This window comes from Scyliorhinus torazame, chromosome 3 (genome assembly GCF_047496885.1).
Source record: "Scyliorhinus torazame isolate Kashiwa2021f chromosome 3, sScyTor2.1, whole genome shotgun sequence".
NCBI classification, from domain to species: Eukaryota; Metazoa; Chordata; class Chondrichthyes; order Carcharhiniformes; family Scyliorhinidae; genus Scyliorhinus; species Scyliorhinus torazame.
Window position 1 is genome coordinate 132094297 of NC_092709.1, and position 21475 is coordinate 132115771.

Here is a 21475-nt window from a genome sequence, read left to right on the forward strand (position 1 = left end):
AATACTCTAGAACAATGTTGATTATGAATCACGAAACACACACAGTTTATGTCGAATGTACCCATTGTTCCAAACTCTATCTATGATCCCTGAACTCCTTAGGACTTTCCCTTAATCCCAAAAACATCCAAAGTAAATAAATCTATAAATCAAACCCAGCTTATAGTTACCACACAATACAGTGCCACAGTCAAGTCTGGGAAAGGACTTTTCCTGATCCAGCGAAGTTATTTATACTGCCTTTACAAATGCTCCTGCATGATCTTGGCTCTAAGCCTTAGATGCTAGCCTAGGCTCCAGGTTGTTAGATTGCAGATTGGCCAGGATGCAGTTGGGGAAGGTGGCAGGGCCGGATGGGTTTCCGATGGAATATTATTAAAAAATTCAAAAACAAGCTGGTATCACTGATGTTGGGGATGTTTGAGGAGGCGATAGGAAAGGGGGTGTTACCACAAACTTTGGGGCAGGCATCGATTTCCCTGTTACTTAAGAAAGATAAGGATCCGGCGGAGTGTGGGTCGTATAGGCCCATATCACTTTTAAACTTGGACACAAAGATATTGGCGAAGGTACTGGCAGGTAGGCTGGAGGAGTGCCTCCCGAAGGTGATAGGTGAAGATCAGACGGGGTTTGTGAGAGGGAGACAGCTCTTTTCAAACGTTAGAAGGGTATTGAACGTCGTTATGGCACCGGCAGAGGGGAAGGAAACAGAGGTGGTTGTGGCACTGGACGCTGAGAAGGCATCTGACCGGGTAGAACGGGAGTACTTGATGGCAGTTCTGGAGCGGTTTGGAATTGGACCCAGATTTAAGGAGCAGAGGGCCAGCAACCGCACAAATAATATCAGCTCAGAATACTTCCCTCCCTCTCCACCGTGTGACTAGGCAGGGATGTCCTATGTCCCCCCTGCTGTTTGCACTCACAACTGAACCATTGGCCATCGCAGTAAGAGGTTTGGGGGTATGGAAAGGGATAGTGCGGAGGGAGATAGAGCATAGGGTGTCCTTATATGCCGATGACTTATTATTATACATGTCGGAACCAAGTGTGTCATTAGGGGGAATACTGGAGCTGCTTCGGGTGTTTGGGTCTTTCCTGGGGTACAAATTAAATCTAGACAAGAGTGAATATTTTGTGGTGTCTCAGCCAGGGGTGGGGGGGGTTGCCATTCCGTAGGGCAGGGACTCACTTTAGATACCTTGGGGTGCAGGTTGCTCGAGATTGGGGAGGGGCTCTGTAGGTACAACATTTCTAGTTTGGTGGGGAGACTGAAAGCTGATCTGGCAAGGTGGGATGGTCTCCCTCTGTGACTGGCGGGTCGGGTACAGGCGTTTAAAATAAATGTGCTGATGTGAATCTTATTTATTTTTCAATGCCTGCCGATTTTCCTGCCAAAGGCATTTTTTAGACAGGTAGACTCCGTTCATACGGAGAGGGAAGGTGGCCAGAATTAAAAAGGTGCTACTGCAGAGAGGAAGGCAGGCAGGGGGTTTGTGTCATCTGAACCTGATGTATTATTACTGGGCGACGAATGTGGAGAATGTACGGAGCTGGGTCAGAGGGGTCAAATCACAATGGGTCAGAATGGAGGAGAGTTTGGGTAGGAGGTCAGGATTGAAGGCGCTAGCCACAGCGCCGCTCCCGACGGCCCCGGGGAGATACTCAGGGAGTCCGGTAGTAATAGCTTTGTTGAGAATTTGGAGGCAGTTTTGAGAGCACTTCGGGTTGGGGGCAGGGTCAAGGGAAATGCCGATTCGGGGGAACCATAGATTTGAGCCAGGGAGGTGGGATGGAAATTTTCAGAGATGAGAGGCGAAAGGAATTAGGACACTAAAAGATTTGTTTCTTGGGGGTCGTTTTGCGGGTTTGAAGGAGCTGGGAGCAAAGTATGGGCGGGTTGGAGCAGGGGGAAATATTTAAATACATGCAGGTTCGAGACTTTGTCAGAAAGGAGATACAGAGCTTCCCAGTAGAGCTGGCTTCCAAGTTGCTGGAGGAGGTGTTGACGACAGGGGGACTGGAGAAGGGGGTATTTTGGAGGAGGAGAAGATGCCGCTAGAAGGGATCAAGGCAAAGTGGGAGGAAGAGTTGGGAGAGGGTATGGAAGAGGGGTTCTGGGGAGAGGTGCTCCGGAGGGTGAACTCCTCCACCTCGTGTGCGAGGTTGGAACTGATACAGCTGAAGGTGGTGTATAGAGGATGAGCTTGCTCTTTGAGGGGGTAGAAGATGTGTGTGAACGTTGCAGGGGGGACCCTGCAAACCACGTTCATATGTTTTGGTCCTGTCCAAAGCTGGAGGATTACTGGAAGAAGGTGTTTAGGGTAACCTCTATAGTGGTGCACGTGAAACTGGACCCGGGCCCTCGGGAGGCCATATTCGGGATGTTGGATCAGCCAGGGTTGGAAACGGGCACGGAGTCAGATGTTGTAGCCTTTGCCTCGTTGATCGCCCGAAGGCAGATCCTGTTAGGGTGGAGATGAACCTCTCCACCCTGTGCCCTGGCATGGCGGGGGTACCTGCTGAAATTCTTGACGCTTGAAAAGGTCAGATTTGAACTGAGGGGAAGGATGGAGGGGTTCTACAATTGATACGCGTTATTCATTATGAACTTTCGAGAATTGGATCACATCCAACATTAGGTGGTGGGGGGTACTGGGAGGATTGGGGAGAGAGGGACTGTATGTGTTAATGGTGACTATGGGTGATTCCTGATTCCTTTTTGCCATTTGTTTATGTTAACTGCGGGCTAATGTCTGGGTTTGGTGGGAGAATGGGATCATTGTTATGGGGATTGACATTACATTTATTACTGATTATTGTTTATTGTTGGGTGTAAATTTGAAAGAAAATGTGAAAAAGGAGAATAAAAAATATTTTTTTTAAAAGTTGAGATTGGTATCACAGACAACATTAGATGTGAAACTCGTCTCTCTGACTGATAGGTGTAAAGTGTCTTTCTGCTTCTGAGGCAGCTATATATTATTTGTCTAGTCACCTGCATCTTGTTACTTTTAAAATTGCATCTCATATGCCTTTTGTAGTCTTTCTACTGCTGTCACTGAACAGATTTCTACCTGTTGCTATACAGACCCATGATGCCTGTTGCTGGGCAGATCACATTCCATCATGCAAATTGTTACATTTGTGTTACTACTGTTACTCGGCAGATTACTACCTAATGCTGGACTGATCCATGACATGAAAAGCACCTTATTCAACTTCTTGTTCTTTGTTTACCTGTCTTCCTGAGACATTCTTTTTGTCCTAACTCCCTGGTTTCTGGATTTCTTTGGGAAAGCCTGCTTTCTGCAGCGTGCTGGTCCTATCCAGTTTCTCCTGATTTCAGCTTGAAACTAACTCAAAAACAATTTCTATCCCTGGATCTTCCCTGGCTGCTAAGCAACAACCTAATTTTCCTTTAAGTCCTGTTTGCTTTCATGTCGTAAACCCTCCTTACCATACAGGTTTTTGAACCAAATTGATGTCATTAACCTATTCAAATACAGAACCACAAAATTAAACTTACTTATTTCTAATATCCAGAAATACAAATATATATTACTTAAAACTACCCGTTTCCTGATAATACCTTCCTTCGTTTACCACTCAGTTTTTTCTTTTCTAAAGAAATGAGTCCCATCCTGTTCAATCTTCCCTAAAGGTTATAACCTACTTTACTTTATAAATTATTTTATTTTGCCTTCCTTCTGAGTGGTATGAAACCACTCAGTACTTTTCTCACACTGTTGTTGACGTGGTCATCTCTTGTGCCTTCTTACAAGTAGAGGTGGGAAACTGGGATAGATTTACTTTCTAAAAAAGGTGAAAGATTTATACGATCTGAGGAAAAACCAGAGTATTAAATTTGCTTTCTAGTTGTGCAGGAGCACATGTAAAAGGAAGTTTGGCTCCCCACCAGGAGAATCCGGCTGTATGTTCTTGTATTTCCCACCATAAGAACTTGCATGCTTCATTGCTTTATTAATTTTGGCTGTGCAGTTAGATGGAGCAGGGTAAAGAGGAAAAAATATATCATTGACAGGGTTTTGATATTCTCTTAAATGATTGTTTTCTTTACTTTTTTTTTAGTTAATTGTTCAAAGTCTGTGCCTGCCTACTTTGCAGAAAGAATCCACCAAAGTGTAAAGGTATGTTGGAATTGTTATACCCTCCACACCCTTAAGATTCTCAAAACCTCTTCTGCTCGTATTCGAACATGCACCAGTTCATCCATCTCCCCATGCTTGCTGACCCACATCGGGACTTGATTAGCAAATTTGATTTTGAAATTTTAAAATCTGTCTATTGTTTCATCCCTTCCTTTCTCCGTAATCTCCTACAGCCAGACAAACCTCCAGAATGTCTCCACCTTTCTAAATTATTTTCTTCCTTTAAGACATGACTTAAAACCAACCTACTTGTCTTAACCAAATATCTCCTGTGTGACTTGGTGTCAATTTTTATTTTATAAATCTCATGTGAAGCCCCTGGAGTTGTTTTTACTAGGTTAATAGTGCTATAAATGCAAGTTGTTATTTGAATTGCAAAATGGATTGAAGAAACCTTTTGTTTGGTTAATTTACTCATCACTACCACATTGTTTTTTCTTTTGGTTTATTTTAAGTAACCAAAGACTGAGGGCCTTGACAGAATGTCCACCTCACTGGGGGATATCACTCAGTACCTGGCAGATCTTGATGAGGTTCTGCGTGACATCTCCCGCTCTCAGATGGGCATGGCCGAGGTGCTGCGGAGCTTGTCCCAGTCGCAGGTGGGCATTTGTCAAGGCACTGCAGAGCATGCCCAGTCACTGAGGAGCATCATTGAGGGCATTGGTGCGGACCATGGGAAACTGCCAGGGCTGGCCGAGCCAGATGATGCCATAAGGTTTACAGTTTAAATAAAACAACAAATGACTACACAAAAATCAAAGAATATGAGTTCTACTTACTATACTTTATCTTAAATAGTCAATGAATATCTCTGCAGTAAAATACATCAGAAGTACAAAGAAATCAGTTACATATAGCCTAAACGGAACTCCTTAAATCTGAGCAAAGAACAAAGAAAAGTACAGCACAGGAACAGGCCCTTCGGCCCTCCAAGCCTGTGCCACCCATGCTGCCCGTCTAAACTAAAATCTTTTACACTTCCTGGGTCGGCATCGCTCTATTCCCATCCTATTCATGTATTTGTTAAGATGCCCCTTAAATGTCACTATCGTCCCTGCTTCCACCATCTCCTCCGGCAGCGAGTTCTAGGCACCCACTACCCTCTGTGTAAAAAGACTTGCCTCGTACATCTCCTCTAAACCTTGCCCCGCGCACCTTAAAAAAACATCTGCTTTTGTTCTATACCTCCAAGTCAAATATCTGTCAAAATTGGAAGATTAATGGTTTGGTCTCAGTACTACTTTGCAGATTTGTATAAAGTTTGAGATTTTTTGGGTCTTCTTACTTCCAGCAAGGTTGTCTCTTCAAATGTCCTCAAACCATCTAATGGTCACAAACTCCTCATTCAACACAGATGTCTCTCGCATCTTAAGTGTCACCACCTTGGGTTAGAACCCTTATGGTTATAATATTATTTTTAAAAATCTGTTTTATGATTAAAGAATGCGAACAGCAACTCAATAATCAGCAAACTTTTTTTAATCAAGAGGCAATTAGTGTGGCCAATCCACCTATCCTGCACATCTTACGGTTGTGGGGGTGAGACCCATACAGACATGGGGAAAATGTGCAAACTCCACATGGAAGTGACCCGGGGTTGGAATCAAACCCAGGTCCTCGGTGCTGTGAGGCAGCTGTGCTAACCTCTGCGCCACTGGTTCTAATATTCTTTAACCCTGGAGTTTTGCATCTCAAGCTTTCTATTTCTCCCTGCTTGGCTATATCAGAAGTCGAACTCACTATTAGGAGTTCATGAGTTAACAAGAAATGTTAACCTTTTCAGCTTATGCACTAGGTTTCAACTGAACTCTGAGGGAAGTGTTTTCTCTTCTTCAGCCAGCTTATTCGAAAAATATACTTGCTTGAACACAGAAATAATCGCAATAATTCATTTATGTTGCCCCCCTCTCTATTGTTTATCACCCAGGCAACCTGGTCACATTATTATTTACTAGAAATCAGGTGTTTTACCATAAATCAGATCCTAAAGAAATCTAGTTCGTAAAGGTTTCATCACCTTAGGCCATGTCCATCACAATTTGTCAAAATTTAAGAGTACCCAATTCTTTTTTTTCCAATTAAGGGGCAATTTAGCGTGGCCAATCCACCTACCCTGTTTATCTTTAGTTTGTGGGGGTGAGACCGATGCAGACACAGAGAATGTGCAAATTCCACACGGACATAATTTCTATGTTCTCTCTGTCTGATCAAACTATGATTTTTAAAGTGGATTGTTAAAACATCTTTAATAATTGATTCCAGAATGCTCCTGACTTGTGATGCCATGTCTTATTTCCCTATTTTATCTTTGGAATATAGTATTACATTTGCTACCATCCAATCTGCAGGAACTGTTCCAGAATCTAGGGAATTTGGAAGAATCATAACCAATGCTCCATTATCTCAACAATTACCTCATTTAGAGACATAGGTTGTTGTAGCCCATCAGATCCTGGGAATTTTTCAGCTTTTAGTCTCAAGTTTATTCAATACTTTCTGCTGATATTAATTCCCTTAAATGTCACACTTTTATTAGTTTCTTGGTTACCTTCTATTGTTGGTGTCTAATGTGTGTCTTTAACTGTAAAAGCAGCCACAAATATTTGTTCAATATTTTTATTATTTCCTGGGTTCCTATAATATCATATTTCTGCTTCTATGTGATCAATGTTTACTTTAGCAACATTCCCTTTATACCCTTATGAAAGCTCTTACAATCTGTTTTTATATTTTTGGATAATTTGCTTTCATATTCTATTCTTTTCTCTTTTTATCCATGTTTGGTCACCCATTGCTGGTTTCTAAAACACCCCTACATTTTTGTCTCTCTCTTTTTAAAATTTGGAGTACCCAATTATTTTTTTTCCAATTAAGGGGCAATTTATCGTGACCAATCCACCTAACCAGGACATCTTGGGGTTGTGGGGGTGAAACCCACGCAGACACGGGGAGAACGTGCAAACTCCACACGAACAGCGACCCAGGGCCGGGATTCGAACCCGGGTCCTCAGCGCCGTAGTCCCAGTGCTAACCACTGCTCCACCGTACTGTCTCTCATTTTTGTCACTTTTAATCAGTTCTGGTCACCCTATTATAGGAAGGATATTGTTAAACTGGAAAGAGTGCAGAAGAGATTTGCAAGGATGCTACCAGGACTTGATGGTCTGAGTTATAAGGAGAGGATGGATAGGCTGGGACATTTTTCATTGGAGCGTAGGAGGCTTAGGGGTGAGCTTTTGAGGTCTATAAAATAATGAGGAGCATAGATAAGGTAGATAGTCAACATCTTTTCCCAAAGGTAGAGGAGTCTAGAACTAAAGGTTTAAGGTGAGAGAGGAGATACACAAAAGAGACCAGCTGGGAATTCTTTTCACACAGAGCATCTGGAACGGGCTGCCAGAGACAGTGGTAGAGGCGGGTACAATTGTTTCCTTTAAAAAGCAGTTAGACAGTTACATGGGCAGGGTGGGTATAGATGGATATGGGCCAAATGTGGGCAAGTGGGAGTAGCTTAGAGACAGAAACTGGGTGGCATGGACAAGCTGGGCCGAAGGGCCTGTTTCCATGCTGTAAACATTTATGACTCTAATACTACTTCACTTCCCGAGTAACCCACAGATGGATATCTCACGCTAAGTTTTGTTTTTAATGGAAAGTATATTTCATTAACATTTTTTAATTGTATCTTTCAGTGTTTACTGTTTGCTTTTTTAAAAGCTATATCGTATAGTTTCATTACCCGAATCAACGTTAGCCAGCTCTCCTCTCATATCTACATAATTGGCTTGGTTTCTTGTTTGGCATTGAAGTATGTTGCTTTCAAACTTAATACGGAATGCAATCATATTATGATCACTTTTTCCCAGAGGATCTTTAACTATGAAATTATGAATTAATTTTGCCCTATTACATAATACTAGATCTAAAATAGCTTGTCTTTAGTTGGCTCCACAAATACTGTTCCAGGAAACTGCCATGAAATATTCTACAAACTCTTCAAGACAACTTTTGCCAACTTGATTTGTCCAATTTATATGACTATTAAATTCCCCCACTGCTATTACATTGCATTTCTTACAAGCTCCAATTATATTTTGCTTGATGCTCTGTCCAACAATATATCTACCGCTCGGGTCCAATAATCTACTCCCTCCAGAATTCTGACCATTATTGTTCCTAATCTCTACTCAAACTGACTCTATTTTGTGATCTTTAGAGCCTAGGTCTTTTCTCACTATTGTCCTTATTTCATCTTTTGACTCTCAGGATTATATTTTGACTCTCCTCTTCCTTTTCCATTGTCTTTTCAAAATGCTATGTACACTGCAATATTTATTTTCCAAACTTAGTCACCTTGTAGTCATGTCTCTGAACAATGGTACTTAGATCTAAATCATTTATCTCTATTTGTGCCATAGTTCATTCATCTTATTTTGAATGCTTCACGCATTCTTGTTTGTACCTGTCCCAATCACTCGTCCAAGTGCACTTGACTCTTTTCTTTCTTCCTGTGCAATGTTCATTCTCTGTCCCAAATTATTGTTTCATGTTGTTTTGAATTGATCTTTATCTTGTATAAATTGCATGGCTTGCTGTTCTGGCCCACCCTCGGAATGCAAATCTGTATCAGTGCTTCTAAGATTTGTGAGTTTATTCCTTGTTCAAACTCTTAAGTCAGTGCGATGCATTTTGTCTTTGATTAAAGTATTTTTGATTTTAATGTTGATTAATTTTAATCATATTTCAAGCATTTGGCTGTTAGACACACAGAATTAAGCCAGTTACTATTGCATTACTTCCATTTTGCTATATATATGAGCTGAGAAATTGCTGTTGCCAATGTTATCTTATGAATGTTAACATGCACACATGAAATTCATCTCTCCACAATTGAACAGAGATGTATTTAAAATAGATTATTGACTCTATTTAGTTGAGGAGAGGGGAATTTGACAGCAGCCCACCAAGTGTCTGTTTGGAAACAGGTCGACAGAAATGTTCAGTGCCCATTCGAAAATAGTGCAATGTGCAAGGGCATTGCTGCCAATGCTATAGTGTCATTTTAATCCTTTCATAATTCAGTTTAATTTATTTCTTTTTTTGTTTGTGCTTATTATGCTGAAGCATTGTAATTGTTAAAATTCCAAAAATTAAGGGAATAACATTGGTCTTAGGCAACAGCACAGAATAGACAAACACAAATCAGCAGCCAGTATTAAATCCACTGGATTTTCTTTCCTATTTTTTTCAATAAAAGAAAGGAACAAATATCTGTTGGGGTGTAAAGTACATTTCCGATTTTGAAGCGCCCATTTTTCACTGAAGCCTGCTATCAATTGGAACTCTGTCAAAGATGCAGGCAGGCATTCATTAATGCTGGAGATTAAAGATGGTTTAATCTTAAAGTTTAAAAACTGGCTTCATACTATTTGAAACAGGAGACCTGAAGTGGTGCAAGACTACTTTCTCCACAAAATGTTTAACTAATGTAAATTCATCTACAATTCTGCTGTTTATCTTGAGACACTGCAACATGAAAACTGCTTTGCCGTGATAAAGGCCATGTGGATAGATAACTGTATCCTGATAAGACGCCCAGTCCACTTTGAGGATGTGCCTTATTTCCATTCGGTTGGTGAGTTGTACTTCCAAAATTCAGGTGGCCTGCAAGCTGAATCATAGAATCATAGAATTTACAGTGCAGAAGAAGGCCACTCAGCCCATCGAATCTGCACCGGCCCTTGGAAAGAGCACCCGGCACAAGCCCATCCCTCTATCCCAGCCCTGTAACCCAGTAACCCCACCCAACCTTTTTGGACAATAAGGGCAATTTAGCATGGCCAATCCACCTAACCTGCACAGCTTTGGACTGTGGGTGGAAACTGGAACACCCGGAGGAAACCCACGCAGACACGGGGCAAATGTGCAGACTCTGCACAGACACTGACCCAAGCCCGGAATTGAACCTGGGATCCTGGAGCTGTGATGCAACTGTGCTACTGTGCTGCCTTCGAATCAAAAAGAAGTAGATTAGGTAAGAAAAATGGGAGTGGAGCCCAATCTTTGGAAAGGGTGAACCTATTGTGGCAGTGGCTTGGATTCTTTTTGTGGAACCAGGAGGAGAACCTTGTTCCTCCAGCTCCAGCAAAATAAATGAGGACTTATTGATGCACGATCAATTACACTCAAAGACGAGGTTGTAACATAACTGAAGGCTTTAATCGACTAGAACTGTTCCCCAGCAGCTTCGGTACAGAAAGTGAGGGCTGCTGGGATGGCACCGGTTCTTATACCCCACCTGTCAAGGTGGAGCTACATACCAACAGCCAATGGTAAACTCCTAGGTTTTAACCAATGGTCTTCGGCCTCTCGGGTACTGTAATACCTGATAATACCACACTTATCTTCTGGGCTCACCTTCAGCTGGGCTACCAATTGATACTGGATGGTGGGTGCACAGTACACACTGAATTAAACTAAAATCCTGGTGTCATAAGACACCAATTTGAACATTGAAATGGCTTAGTTACATAGGTGCTCTGGCCACCAGGGGTGGACCCTAGGGAAGAAACACATGCCTGGGCAATCAGTGAGAATGGAGCAGTAAGTCAATCCCCACTATTTTCTAGCACCGCATCCTTATTTATACCATACTGAATGACTCAAAATCCACACGACTGAATAATAAACATAATAAATTCTACAATGATGTTGAACTGAAAGCCACCATGATTTTAATATGGTGAATTTACAATTCCAGCATTTAGACAAGATCAGTGGTGAGCAATGTAGGATGCATGATGTGCTCATGTACAAAAGCAGTGCATGCAGATATCCTACATATCTAAGTAACTAACATTCATAATATAATGCAATTAGTGACGCTGATGAAGTAAGAGCATGGGATTCTTTTACAGGGTCTTGGCACTGATGAGAATACTCTATCTAGAATCATGGTCAGCAGATCAGAAATTGACCTCCTGGATATTCAAGACGAGTATATGAAACTGCATGGTGGATCCTTGTATGCTACTATCAAGGTAGGTCTGTAATCTTTGATGGTAAATACAGCTTTTTCTCAACTGTTTTCCTCCTCAATCTCTGTCATCGAAGCCTCTTGGTTAACTTCCATGTACTTCAGCTGACACAATGGTGCCTTAGAATGCTTGAAGATCAGCAACAAATGAACCAGATAAAACTACACAATGAATTCATTATGACATTCAATGATTCTGGTACATGAATGTAAATATGTTACAATATTGATCCTTTCTGTTTAAATTGTAAATAAGCATCAAGTCTTTCATAGCTCACAATGAGTGCTTTAGATAGCCAACATCAAACTGCCAGGAATAATTTACTTCAGAGTTAAATGCTGTTTATTGTTTTACTGAGAATTCCAGTTCCCAATGTAATATAATTGAGTTCAGAGTTTGATGATGGATTTGAATATGGCTTAAAGTATGATTTATTTTTAAATGCTCATGTGTTTAATGGATTTTTAAAAACTTTCCAGTTATACAGATACATTCATATTGAGGCCAATAATATGATCCCAACATAACATCAGTGAGATTTAATGCATTTCGCATACAGCACACAAGCCGGGTGAAAGCGGACATAAACATGCTCTTATGCAAGTTCCTCATTGTAGTGAGGAAATCTTGCAGGTATAAAATGATTGTAGGTGTAAAATGATTGAACAAGGGGTGTATTGAGTGTGTGAACATATCTGGCAAGTTGGTAGCTTTCAAAGCGTTGCTATTCACAATTAATGCTGAGCTGCACATTGCCAATTTAAAACATTTGCTAATAGGAGGTCAGGATGGCAGCAAGATTGAAAAAAGAGCAGGACAGATCCTTTTGAGAATACAGCTCTAGATATGCAAATTGTGGATTGCTGCAAAGGGGGGTTGCCTTTTGTACAAGTAAAAGCATTCATCATTCAATAACACAGTTTATAATGCTGCCAGATTTCTTCCTTTCACTGAGAAATGCTGGTTAATTGGAAGACATGTATTGTAGACTTTCACAATGGTGAAGTACAGAGGTAAAACATCAAGGAGAAAGTTTAATCTTTACTGATAGGTTTTATAACTGGGATGCAACTCTGTCAGAGTTCCAGGCAAAAATCTATCTCAATAAGTACTCAAGTACCTCACAGTATTGGGGGAAATAAAAAATAATTGATGTGGGACAATGCTGCGGTGGGTACGGTCTTATCTCCCTTAATAGGTGCATGTGAAAAGGGCATTTGTACAATGAGCAGACAGCTACCTAAATAATAGTCAGCTATTAGGCCCTACCTTAAAACTCTTCCTGTCTGAGCTGGAATTCAGTCTTCTGATGACATCTTCCACTTATTCCATTGGAATGCATGAAATAGGTAAAAGTCCTTTTCTTAAAACAGCACCTGGCTGCAGGATGGAACTCCTGTTCCGAAAATTTGCTTTGCACCAGATACTAAATCCTATTATTTAGTATTAGCGTGATTTTATTTATGATTCAAATAGATTGTGTTATTTTGGTTCTTTCCTTTAATTGCTTTCTTTTCTTTCACCTTTATTAAACCTATTGCATCATTTTTTCCCATTCTTCATCCCCTTACCTGATTCTTTCAAGTCAAGCTTTCCTCTGTTTTTAGTTAATCTCTTAGAAGATAAGGACATTGGGCGCGATTCTCCGGAAAGAAAGTACGGTAGCAAGCGGGGACTGCCGCGAGATCGGTGCTCGGCCCAACGAGGCCGGCACCACGATTAAATGTTAATTGGTCCACTTAACAAGGCCTCACGGGCTTCTTGCTGCAAATGAAGGCTCGCCAGCCGATTCACCAAGTCTCCACTCGCCAGCCGGCCCTAGTAACACGGTCGAGCAGCACTTACTCAGCCAGCCTCAGCCAGCTCGCAACAATGGTGCCGAGAAGACCAGCTGCAAGATTCGACGATGCAGACCTGGCCAGGCTCCTAGACGTGGTGGGGGCCAGGAGGGATGCCCTGTTCCCCCAAAGGGTCCCAGTAGGTGAGCCGCAGGGCAGCCAGTGCTGCCTGGGACGAGGTGGCGGCTGTAAGCTCTGGGAGTGTTACCAGGAGGGCTGGCCTCCATTGCCATAAAAAGGTCAAAGACCTACACTGGGCAGCACAGGTGAGTAAACACCAATGCCCCCTTCAAATCAACCCTCCCCCTCCCCACACCACCACTGTGAACCATGGATGTGGCTAATGATGCTCTCGCACAACCGTCAGGAGAGGGCCCAGACTGGCGCTGGGGTGCCGGACTTATGAATCCTCATCACCTTCAAGCAATGGGCCCTGGAGGTGACAGAGGTGGCCGAGGACAGAGTAGTCACCAACGCGGAAGCTGGCGAATGTCGCAGAGGTGAAGAATCACCGGGCCCCACCCGGATGACCTGTCAAACGTGAGTTGTTATTGCCTTACAGACTGACCCATCCCTCCCACTGACCATATGTCCATTCTCCCACAGATCCTCCAGCTGATGGTGCCGGCCCATCCAGGTGGCCCCCTCTCCAGCCTCCCATGAGAACTCCTCTGAGTAGAGCTCCGACGAAGACCTTATCGATGCATCACAGCTGTCATCCCCAACCTCCACCAGCACAGATTACACACACCTCGGTCGGAAACGTTAGTGATCAGGCTTCTGGGACACAATCTGGTGAACACCACACAGATGTTGATGCACATCAGGTGGAGGCAGCAACCTCCAGGTGAGACAGCAGTGGGCGGTCTGCTGGATTCCAGGCCTAGCTGGGTCCCAGCCTGAGGCTGAGCCTCTAGTAAGGCATTACCCAGAGCTGATGGGAGACATTAGGGTGCGGTCAGGACATTCATGGGAGATATCAGCTACACTCCAACAGGTCCATAGCCGATAGGAGGCTACTGGCACAGGAGATGTTGCTGGCAATGCGTGGCATCGAGGCCAACACTGCTGGGGTGATGACCGCAGTGGAGAGCCGGGTGCACGATGTTGGCAACATGAGTGAAAGTATCCAAGGTGTCTTGCAGTCGGTGACGACCATGTCTGAGGATCTCGGCAGAATGTCTGACTCGCTGGGGATGTCACCCAGTACCAGGCTGACATTGATGAGGTTCTGCGGGACATGTCCCACTCTCGGATGGGAATGACTGAGCCGCTGCAGAGCTTGTTCCAGTCGCAGGTGGGCATTGTCGAGACACTGCAGAGCATGGCCCAATCACTGAGGAGCATCGCCAAGGGCATTGACATCTTGGTGCAGACATTGGGGTGCCACCAGGGCTGGCAGAGCCAGATGATGCTGGGCTCGAACCAACTGCCCCTCTGACGCAAGGTGAACCCAAGGGCCCTAGGGGCACTGACCGGGAGTAGAGTGTGCTTGGTGCCAACCCGGTCCTGTCCCATAGAGTGGCAACGGTGGCCACCAGCTCCTCCGAGTTCCACCCCTCTGATGAGGCCGCGTCTCAAGGTCATCACATGGGACAGGGTCAATGGCTGTGCGTATGCCATTGACAGTGCGCCGGGGCCCTCTGGCCACAGGACACCCACCAGGAGCACCAAAGGCCACGGGACAAGGTAAGCAGCTGCCTGCCTTCACCTCAGATGCGCATCCTGGGGAGAAACCTAGGTGTAGCGGTAGAGCTAGGTAGGCCGCGCACGTCAAGGATCACTGAGGGCACCGGGGGAGGGGGGGGGGGGGGGGTGGTGATGGGGAGAGAGGAATTGTATTACACTTTAAAAACCCTTGAGCACAACCAATATGATGTCTCTGTCACTTTCTTCCGCAATGTGGGCCGACCTCCAAACCCTTGACCCATCTCTCTAGGCACTCCTCCCTCCCCCCAGGCACACCTCATGCAGGTGATGGGTGTGAGCAAACACTCAGCAGACAGGCAGAGATCAGACTATAGCATAGATTGAGGAGCACCGACGCTCAGCTCTCTGCGGGTCATCATCACCCCCCTGCCCTTGAGAATGACCCGCTGACGGTGTTGACACAGTCCCAGCACCCTGGAGTGATGTAACACATACCCTGGGAGGGTAGAAGGAGCGGGTGGGAGTTGAGTAAGTTATTGATGATGGACCAGGAGATGGACCAGGCCATGTCCTGTGTGAATCGGGTGAGTACGAGGGCCTCCCTGCTCCTCTGGACTTGCCGGACCCTCACTGCTGCCACCTGTCCTGCAGATTCAGGCTGCTCCTCTGGGTCCTCCCTGGGGTCATTCTCCAGCCCCTGCTTGTCCAGCGCCGCCTCATCATCCTCTTCCTCCTCTGAGGGGGCCATATGTCCCTCATTACCAACCTCCAGCACATCATCCCACTGCTGAGCGAGGTTGTGGAGACTATAGCAGACCACCACAAAGTGGATGAACCCTCCGGGGGTGTACTGCAGTGTACAACTGGAGCAGTTGAGGTATCGGAACCACATCTTGAGGAGTCCGATGCACCACTCAATGACAGCTCGGGTGGCCACATGGGCCTCGTTGTACCAGGTCACCACTTCGATCTCCGGCCTCCGTACTGGCGTCATTAGCCAGGTCCTCAGCGGATACCCCTTATCCCCCAAGAGCCAACCGTCCTTCCTGGAGTGGTCCTCAAAGAGGCCATGGATGACTGACTGCCCCAGGATGTAGCTGTCGTACACACTCCTCTTGGAATGCGTGCACACATGAGCTGTATGTTCAGGGAGTGGAACACTCTTTTGTTAATGTAGGGCACTCCCAGATGGCCTACTGGTGAGCGCAGGGCAACATGCGTGCCATCCACGACCCCCGTATATGTGTCATCCTGCCGATGGCAGAGAATCCTGCTGCCCGGGCACCCTTTTGGGTTTGGTCCATGTCAAAGTGGATGTAGTTTTCCGCCCTGTTGCACCTGTGAGCTGTGGCTTGCGAGATGCCACACAGGTCCCGGCCTAAGCCCTGGAATGATCCCAAGGTTGTAAAGGTTCAGAGCTGCAGTGACCTTGACGGCCACCGGGATCGGGTGTCCTCCTCCTCCATGTGGTGCCGAAGTCCGTCTCCTTGTTGAAACGGAGCCTATTGCAGCACGCGCTATCCATCATCTGTTTGGATGTCCAGCGACGCACGTACACCCAGGGCTGTCACGGGACCCCCCTCTGGGTCCCTCACTGGCGTGATGGGCAGCCAGGTCCTCGGAGTGGGGCGGGGTCCGGCACATGGGCGCCGCCTTGAGTATCTGCAGTCGCTGCTGCAGCCCCCTTCTCTGCAGTCTGTCCGTCCAGCCTAGCAGCAGCACCACTAGGACAAAGTTCTGCTAGGTCCAAAATCCCTTCCATAGTATTCAATATCTGTTGCACTCTCCCATTCTCCGGCCGTGGATGTGTCCCTGGTGCTGGGGCCCATTCACTGGGTGTTCAGATTTTGACTGTTGTGTGTGTGGTGTTTCCTCCTGCAGTGTTCAGACACACTGTCCACATATCACGGTCTGATTGGGATGCCAGGCAATGGGTCCCTCATGCGAAGGGTCCCCTACTCCAGCCGGGCTCTTTGCCTGTGAGCAAATGTGGCTCCTTGCCTCCTCGGCTCCCCACAGAAGCCCTTCCACCAGGTTCACGTTTTTCAAAAGGAGTACTAATCAGAGCTGGCATGAGCACTTGCTGGGGAGGCTGTTGAATAATGGGAGACCGTTTGATATGGGGTGGCTCCCATTTATTGTATGGAAATAGGGCTTAAGTGGTGATAATTTACTTCACGCTACAGCGAGATCCCGATTTCACCTACGGGAGTGGGCCGGTTGCATCGCAAACTGTTTGGCGCCTGGCGCGGTTCTTGTTTTTGTCCTCTTGCGCTATTCACCAGACTTGTTTCACTTGAGTGAGAGCACAGCGTAGTTGGAGAATCACGCCCATTGTTTGTGTTAGTACGGGAATTTACTTTCAATATGAAAATCTTCCCTCATTTAAACACTGTGGTGAAGAAAATTTGATAAGTATTCATCATTTTTCCACCTTCTCTTCCCACCTCTTGAGACCCTGCTACTTTAACATTCACCCTTTTACAGGAAGTTACTGGACTTAAAAAATAATATTGAAGCTGATCAATCAGTAATTCCACAGGAAACCGCATGGATCCTGTAGAACTGTTTATTGAGGAGCCTTTATTGGTGTTAATAAGCCACTTCATGCAGAAAGTGGAAATAGTGGCCGAACTCTGAAAAAAGTGTTTTTTTCGTAGAATTTTCACACCACATGAATAAGGGGGATGCTTCTGATTAAAAGTTCAGTACAACAAGTTACTTCTCACATTAACTAAAATACCTCTATTAGACTTATTGATCAGTTACCCATACTCAATGGAAGAATATGATCTACTGTTGCTAATATTAATTTTCACATCTCTGCTCCCTCATGAGTAACATGTAATTTTGTTTTATGATCATGTAAAAAATTCAAACCATTTAAAAAAAATTTGGGATAAAACTGAGTAATATTACTCAGGATAGAATGTATTTTTAAAAATTTACAAATTGACATGCAATATACTTGTCATCAGTACATTGCTCCATATTGAATATGGACAATAGTGTCTTAATTGTTAAATTCTCAATGTAAACATCATCATACTCAGATATAAGCCTCAACATTCTGAAGTACACATCAGTGTTGGCTTGTTGTTGGAGCTTACTCAGGAAATGTATCTCATACGTTTTGCATAGTAACGACAATGACCAATGACTGCACTCAGATGGGCCAAAAATAACTAAATAACTAAAATTTGTTGAATAGAATTTTTCAGTGGTCCTGTTTTCCCAGTGAAGCGTTTCACTCGACTGGAGTCCAGATCAGAGAATTGGGCCACAGAATTGCTGATCTCCACTCATTAAGCTGAATTTCATAGAGGGGTGTATTGCTCACCCTCCCCACTCTTGTCAGAAAAGTTGGCAGCAAACTGACCAACTTTTAAAAAAAGGCTTTCCTGCGGCAATATTACCCTGAAATTAATCTGGCTGGCTGTCAGTTCTTATTGGCCGGGCAGTGTCATAACTCAGTTGTGGGCTGGGATTCTAAGTGCCACACAAAGATTGAAGGTGGACATCAGACCCAGGTAGGTCCCAGGCTTTTTGGGCAGGGAGGGATAAAAAAATCAGGGAGGGGTACGAAGAGGGTGGAAAGGGCGTGTTCTGGAGGCCAGGTGGAGAGCCACAAAGGCGGGTTAGAGTGCCTCCAATGTGCACAGGGCACCCCCTCAAAGAATGTAAGAACCCGTCCCCTCCCCCTGCACCCCGTTCCAACCTGCCCTTTCACCAACGTTGGTGAAAAAAAGGTTCTCCCACTCTTAACCATCCTTCTACTGCTCTGCATATTATGGAAATGGACCTAGATTGAGGTACTTATGTGGCCAATCAGCTGAAGGGCAAGCAACCCAGTGGTCATCTTACCAATCCCCCATTTAATGGGGACTGAGTTGTGCATGAGTAGGAAGGGGGTAAGTTACCCACCCATCGTATTTTATGTGCCTCCCACCCCCTGCCAATAAATATGCCTGACAGGGCAAGATCCAGCTTGAGTGAGCCTGTGTGTTAAGACTGCAAGAGATATGAATTTATCCTTATGTCTTCACAGTGAAAAATATTTTACCTGGCATGTAGATTGGATCTGGGTTCTGTGTTGTGACCATTGAGCCTTCAATCAGTTTTATTCTTCATTAATTAAAAAAGCACAGAAACATAATCAATGAATCAGAAATAGGCAATCATATTATGCAAACTTGTCCTTTGTATTTCAAACAATCACATTGCAGATATTTATTTAATCAAACTTCATGCAGCATAATAAACTTTCTTTGCGACACAGCTGCTAATATAGCTTAAATTGAGAAGAAATTCATTAATAAGTATCATTTGGGTGTGATTTATTGGGAAAAAAAGTCCTGTTTTGGGTGCTTTTAGCGGGGTGGAAACGAGAATGACCCAGCTATCAAACGGGATCTTTTTTTAGCTTCGGCCGCACTTATCTATTTCCCATTCTGAGGAGCTCAGCTCATTAGTGCAGAAAGAGATTGGGGCGCCATTTTTAAACACCGCCTCAATCTCTGGACCCCCCCCCGCCCTCAGACTCTCCACCCTGGCCTCCGGACTCCCCCAACTTAAAAAATGGCATCTCGATCCCTTCCTGCACTGAAGAGCTCTGCTCGGAGATCGTCAGTGCACGAAATGCGGCTAAGTGCAGCCTCGACGGGGCGCTTCCCGCCGGGGCACGAAAACAAGACAGAGCCTTGGTAGGTAGCGGGGTTGTTCCTGCTGCTTGCTCATCCCGCCCACAACAGCACTGTTTTATTTTGGTTAGATTGCACCCTACATTTTCCTTTCTAGCCTGAATTTACTCTCGCTCGGCTCAGAAAGGCAATTCTTTGAACAATACAAATGGGATTGAGATTTAGGAGGGTAATACACTTTTACAAAATAAAAACAGCAGGAAAGGAAAGGTTTTCATGTGTAGGGTTTTAGTTTTCCACTTATGTATTGGTGAGCATATTTTGACTGTTTTAACATTGTGATTTTAAGTTTCTATCTCAATTGAATTTTACTGTCTATTTCTGATTTTAGGATGAAACTTCTGGAGATTACAGGACTGCTTTGCTTAAACTCTGTGGAACAGGAAATTAGACAGCCATTAAACAGATGAACAAATGGTGCCACTTAGATTTAAATGTAGAGAATAGTTACATTTGTGTATTGTTTAATTAGAATGAAAGAAATAACAAGTAATTGTCTAGCAATAATCCACAAAACTGCATCTAAATTGCACCTTTTTAAAAGTGTGAAAACAGATTGCTTCCTGCCTCTGAAAGGTGTTAAATTGGATCACAGAAAGAAGGACAGAGTTTGATGTTATTTCGAGCTGCAATTCTACAATCACACAATAAATGAATAATCCTGAATTTACTCCAATCTAACTCTGGGCGGTCCACTATAAAGGGTTCCTGTTTTAAGATTGATCTAAATAGGGGTGTGCAGAAATTGTTGCCTGGAATTAAATACAAACCACAAGTCACTGTGTATGCTGGTTGTTCTTTGTAGATTAATACAATTTGTCAGTTACATTACCTGTCATTTAATTGTTTGATTTGATTTTGCTCTCTTATTTTCATTTTCACCATTTGTGTACAATGGTTATCTGAATACTCAAATACCTTACCTCTAAATTTACATTAAATCTTTAAAGGCTAATTATTGCCATTGTAGAATCCAATGTCTTTATCCAATTTATCTTTAGCCTCACACTTTGAGTCCCCTGATGATTATTTTATGGTTTTATGGGAATATTGAGCTCTGTACTGACGGACAACAGATATGTAAAAAGTCAGTAAACTTGGAAAAAATGTATCTGACAGAGTGAGTAGATTGTTATTCCACAGTGTAAAAGTTAAAAAGTTGTTTGTGTTAATTTGTTGTCCTGAGACTTGTGTTGCATACGGTCTTTGTATAGAGCAGAAGAACTAAATCCATTTTGATGGGTTTCCAGACCAGGTGAGAGCCGTGGAACGCAATAAATTATAATAGATAGTATTGCAGATACTATGCAAATAAAACTTTGCAAGAATATTTTTCCATATTCCATATGTCAGGTGTATACTTACCAACTGGTGTTGGCCACTCTGATTATAATAATTCATAGATATTCTCTCACTCATTTTGAAATAAAAACCTCAACAAATTAGTCTGCAGCAGCATATCTTCAATAAGCTACTAAACTAATTGTAACCAGTTTGCTTATTCAGAATCATTGGTATTAACTATTAATGATCTGCTTTGTTTGGAAATATTTTCATTTTCAATGGCACTTTTAATATTATGCTTTGTAACATCTGTTCAATCTTAATAAAGAATCATCATATAAAAAATACATTTCAAACCAAAGCTCCGTGTATTATTTTATTATTGAATTTACCTTTAATTGGAACTGCTCAGCTTATATACCATATACCAGATAACCTTTACATTGCTAACAACATTGGCACATGAGGAGTGTGGCAAAATGAAATGTGCAGGTGTCATTGTTTATCTTAATACCCAAAGGCAAATTTTTAAACAATTAAAGAAAGTTAAATTGAGGCCAAACAAACATGTTAAAAGAAAAAGCACAACAGACAATAATGCTGAAGTTGAAATTGTGATCTACAATTTTTGATTGGAAATGTGAAAACTATTCTCCATGGGGTTCAGCAGACTGAAATTAGAGTCTGCTGATTGGCATGGTTAGCTAATTCACGGCGGCTACAGCTCTGAGAAATATCCCGCATTCCAACGCCACTTTGACTTTTTTTGACCTCTGAGAGATTCTCCCCGCTGA

General features: G+C 43.6%; 1 protein-coding gene across 4 annotated transcripts in view; it reads left to right on the forward strand.

Moving 5' to 3' along the window:
* The window catches only part of anxa3a (annexin A3a), a 138630-nt gene extending 117588 nt beyond the window's left edge, over positions 1-21042 (forward strand). For all 4 annotated transcript variants that reach the window (XM_072496216.1, XM_072496217.1, XM_072496220.1 and 1 more), the window contains 3 exons: positions 4090-4148; positions 11090-11212; positions 19729-21042. In XM_072496216.1, the coding sequence (XP_072352317.1) occupies positions 4090-4148; positions 11090-11212; positions 19729-19788 (242 nt within the window). In that variant the 3' untranslated portion in view covers positions 19789-21042. The remainder of the gene's footprint in view (positions 1-4089; positions 4149-11089; positions 11213-19728) is intronic.
* The last annotated feature ends 433 nt before the right edge of the window (positions 21043-21475 follow it).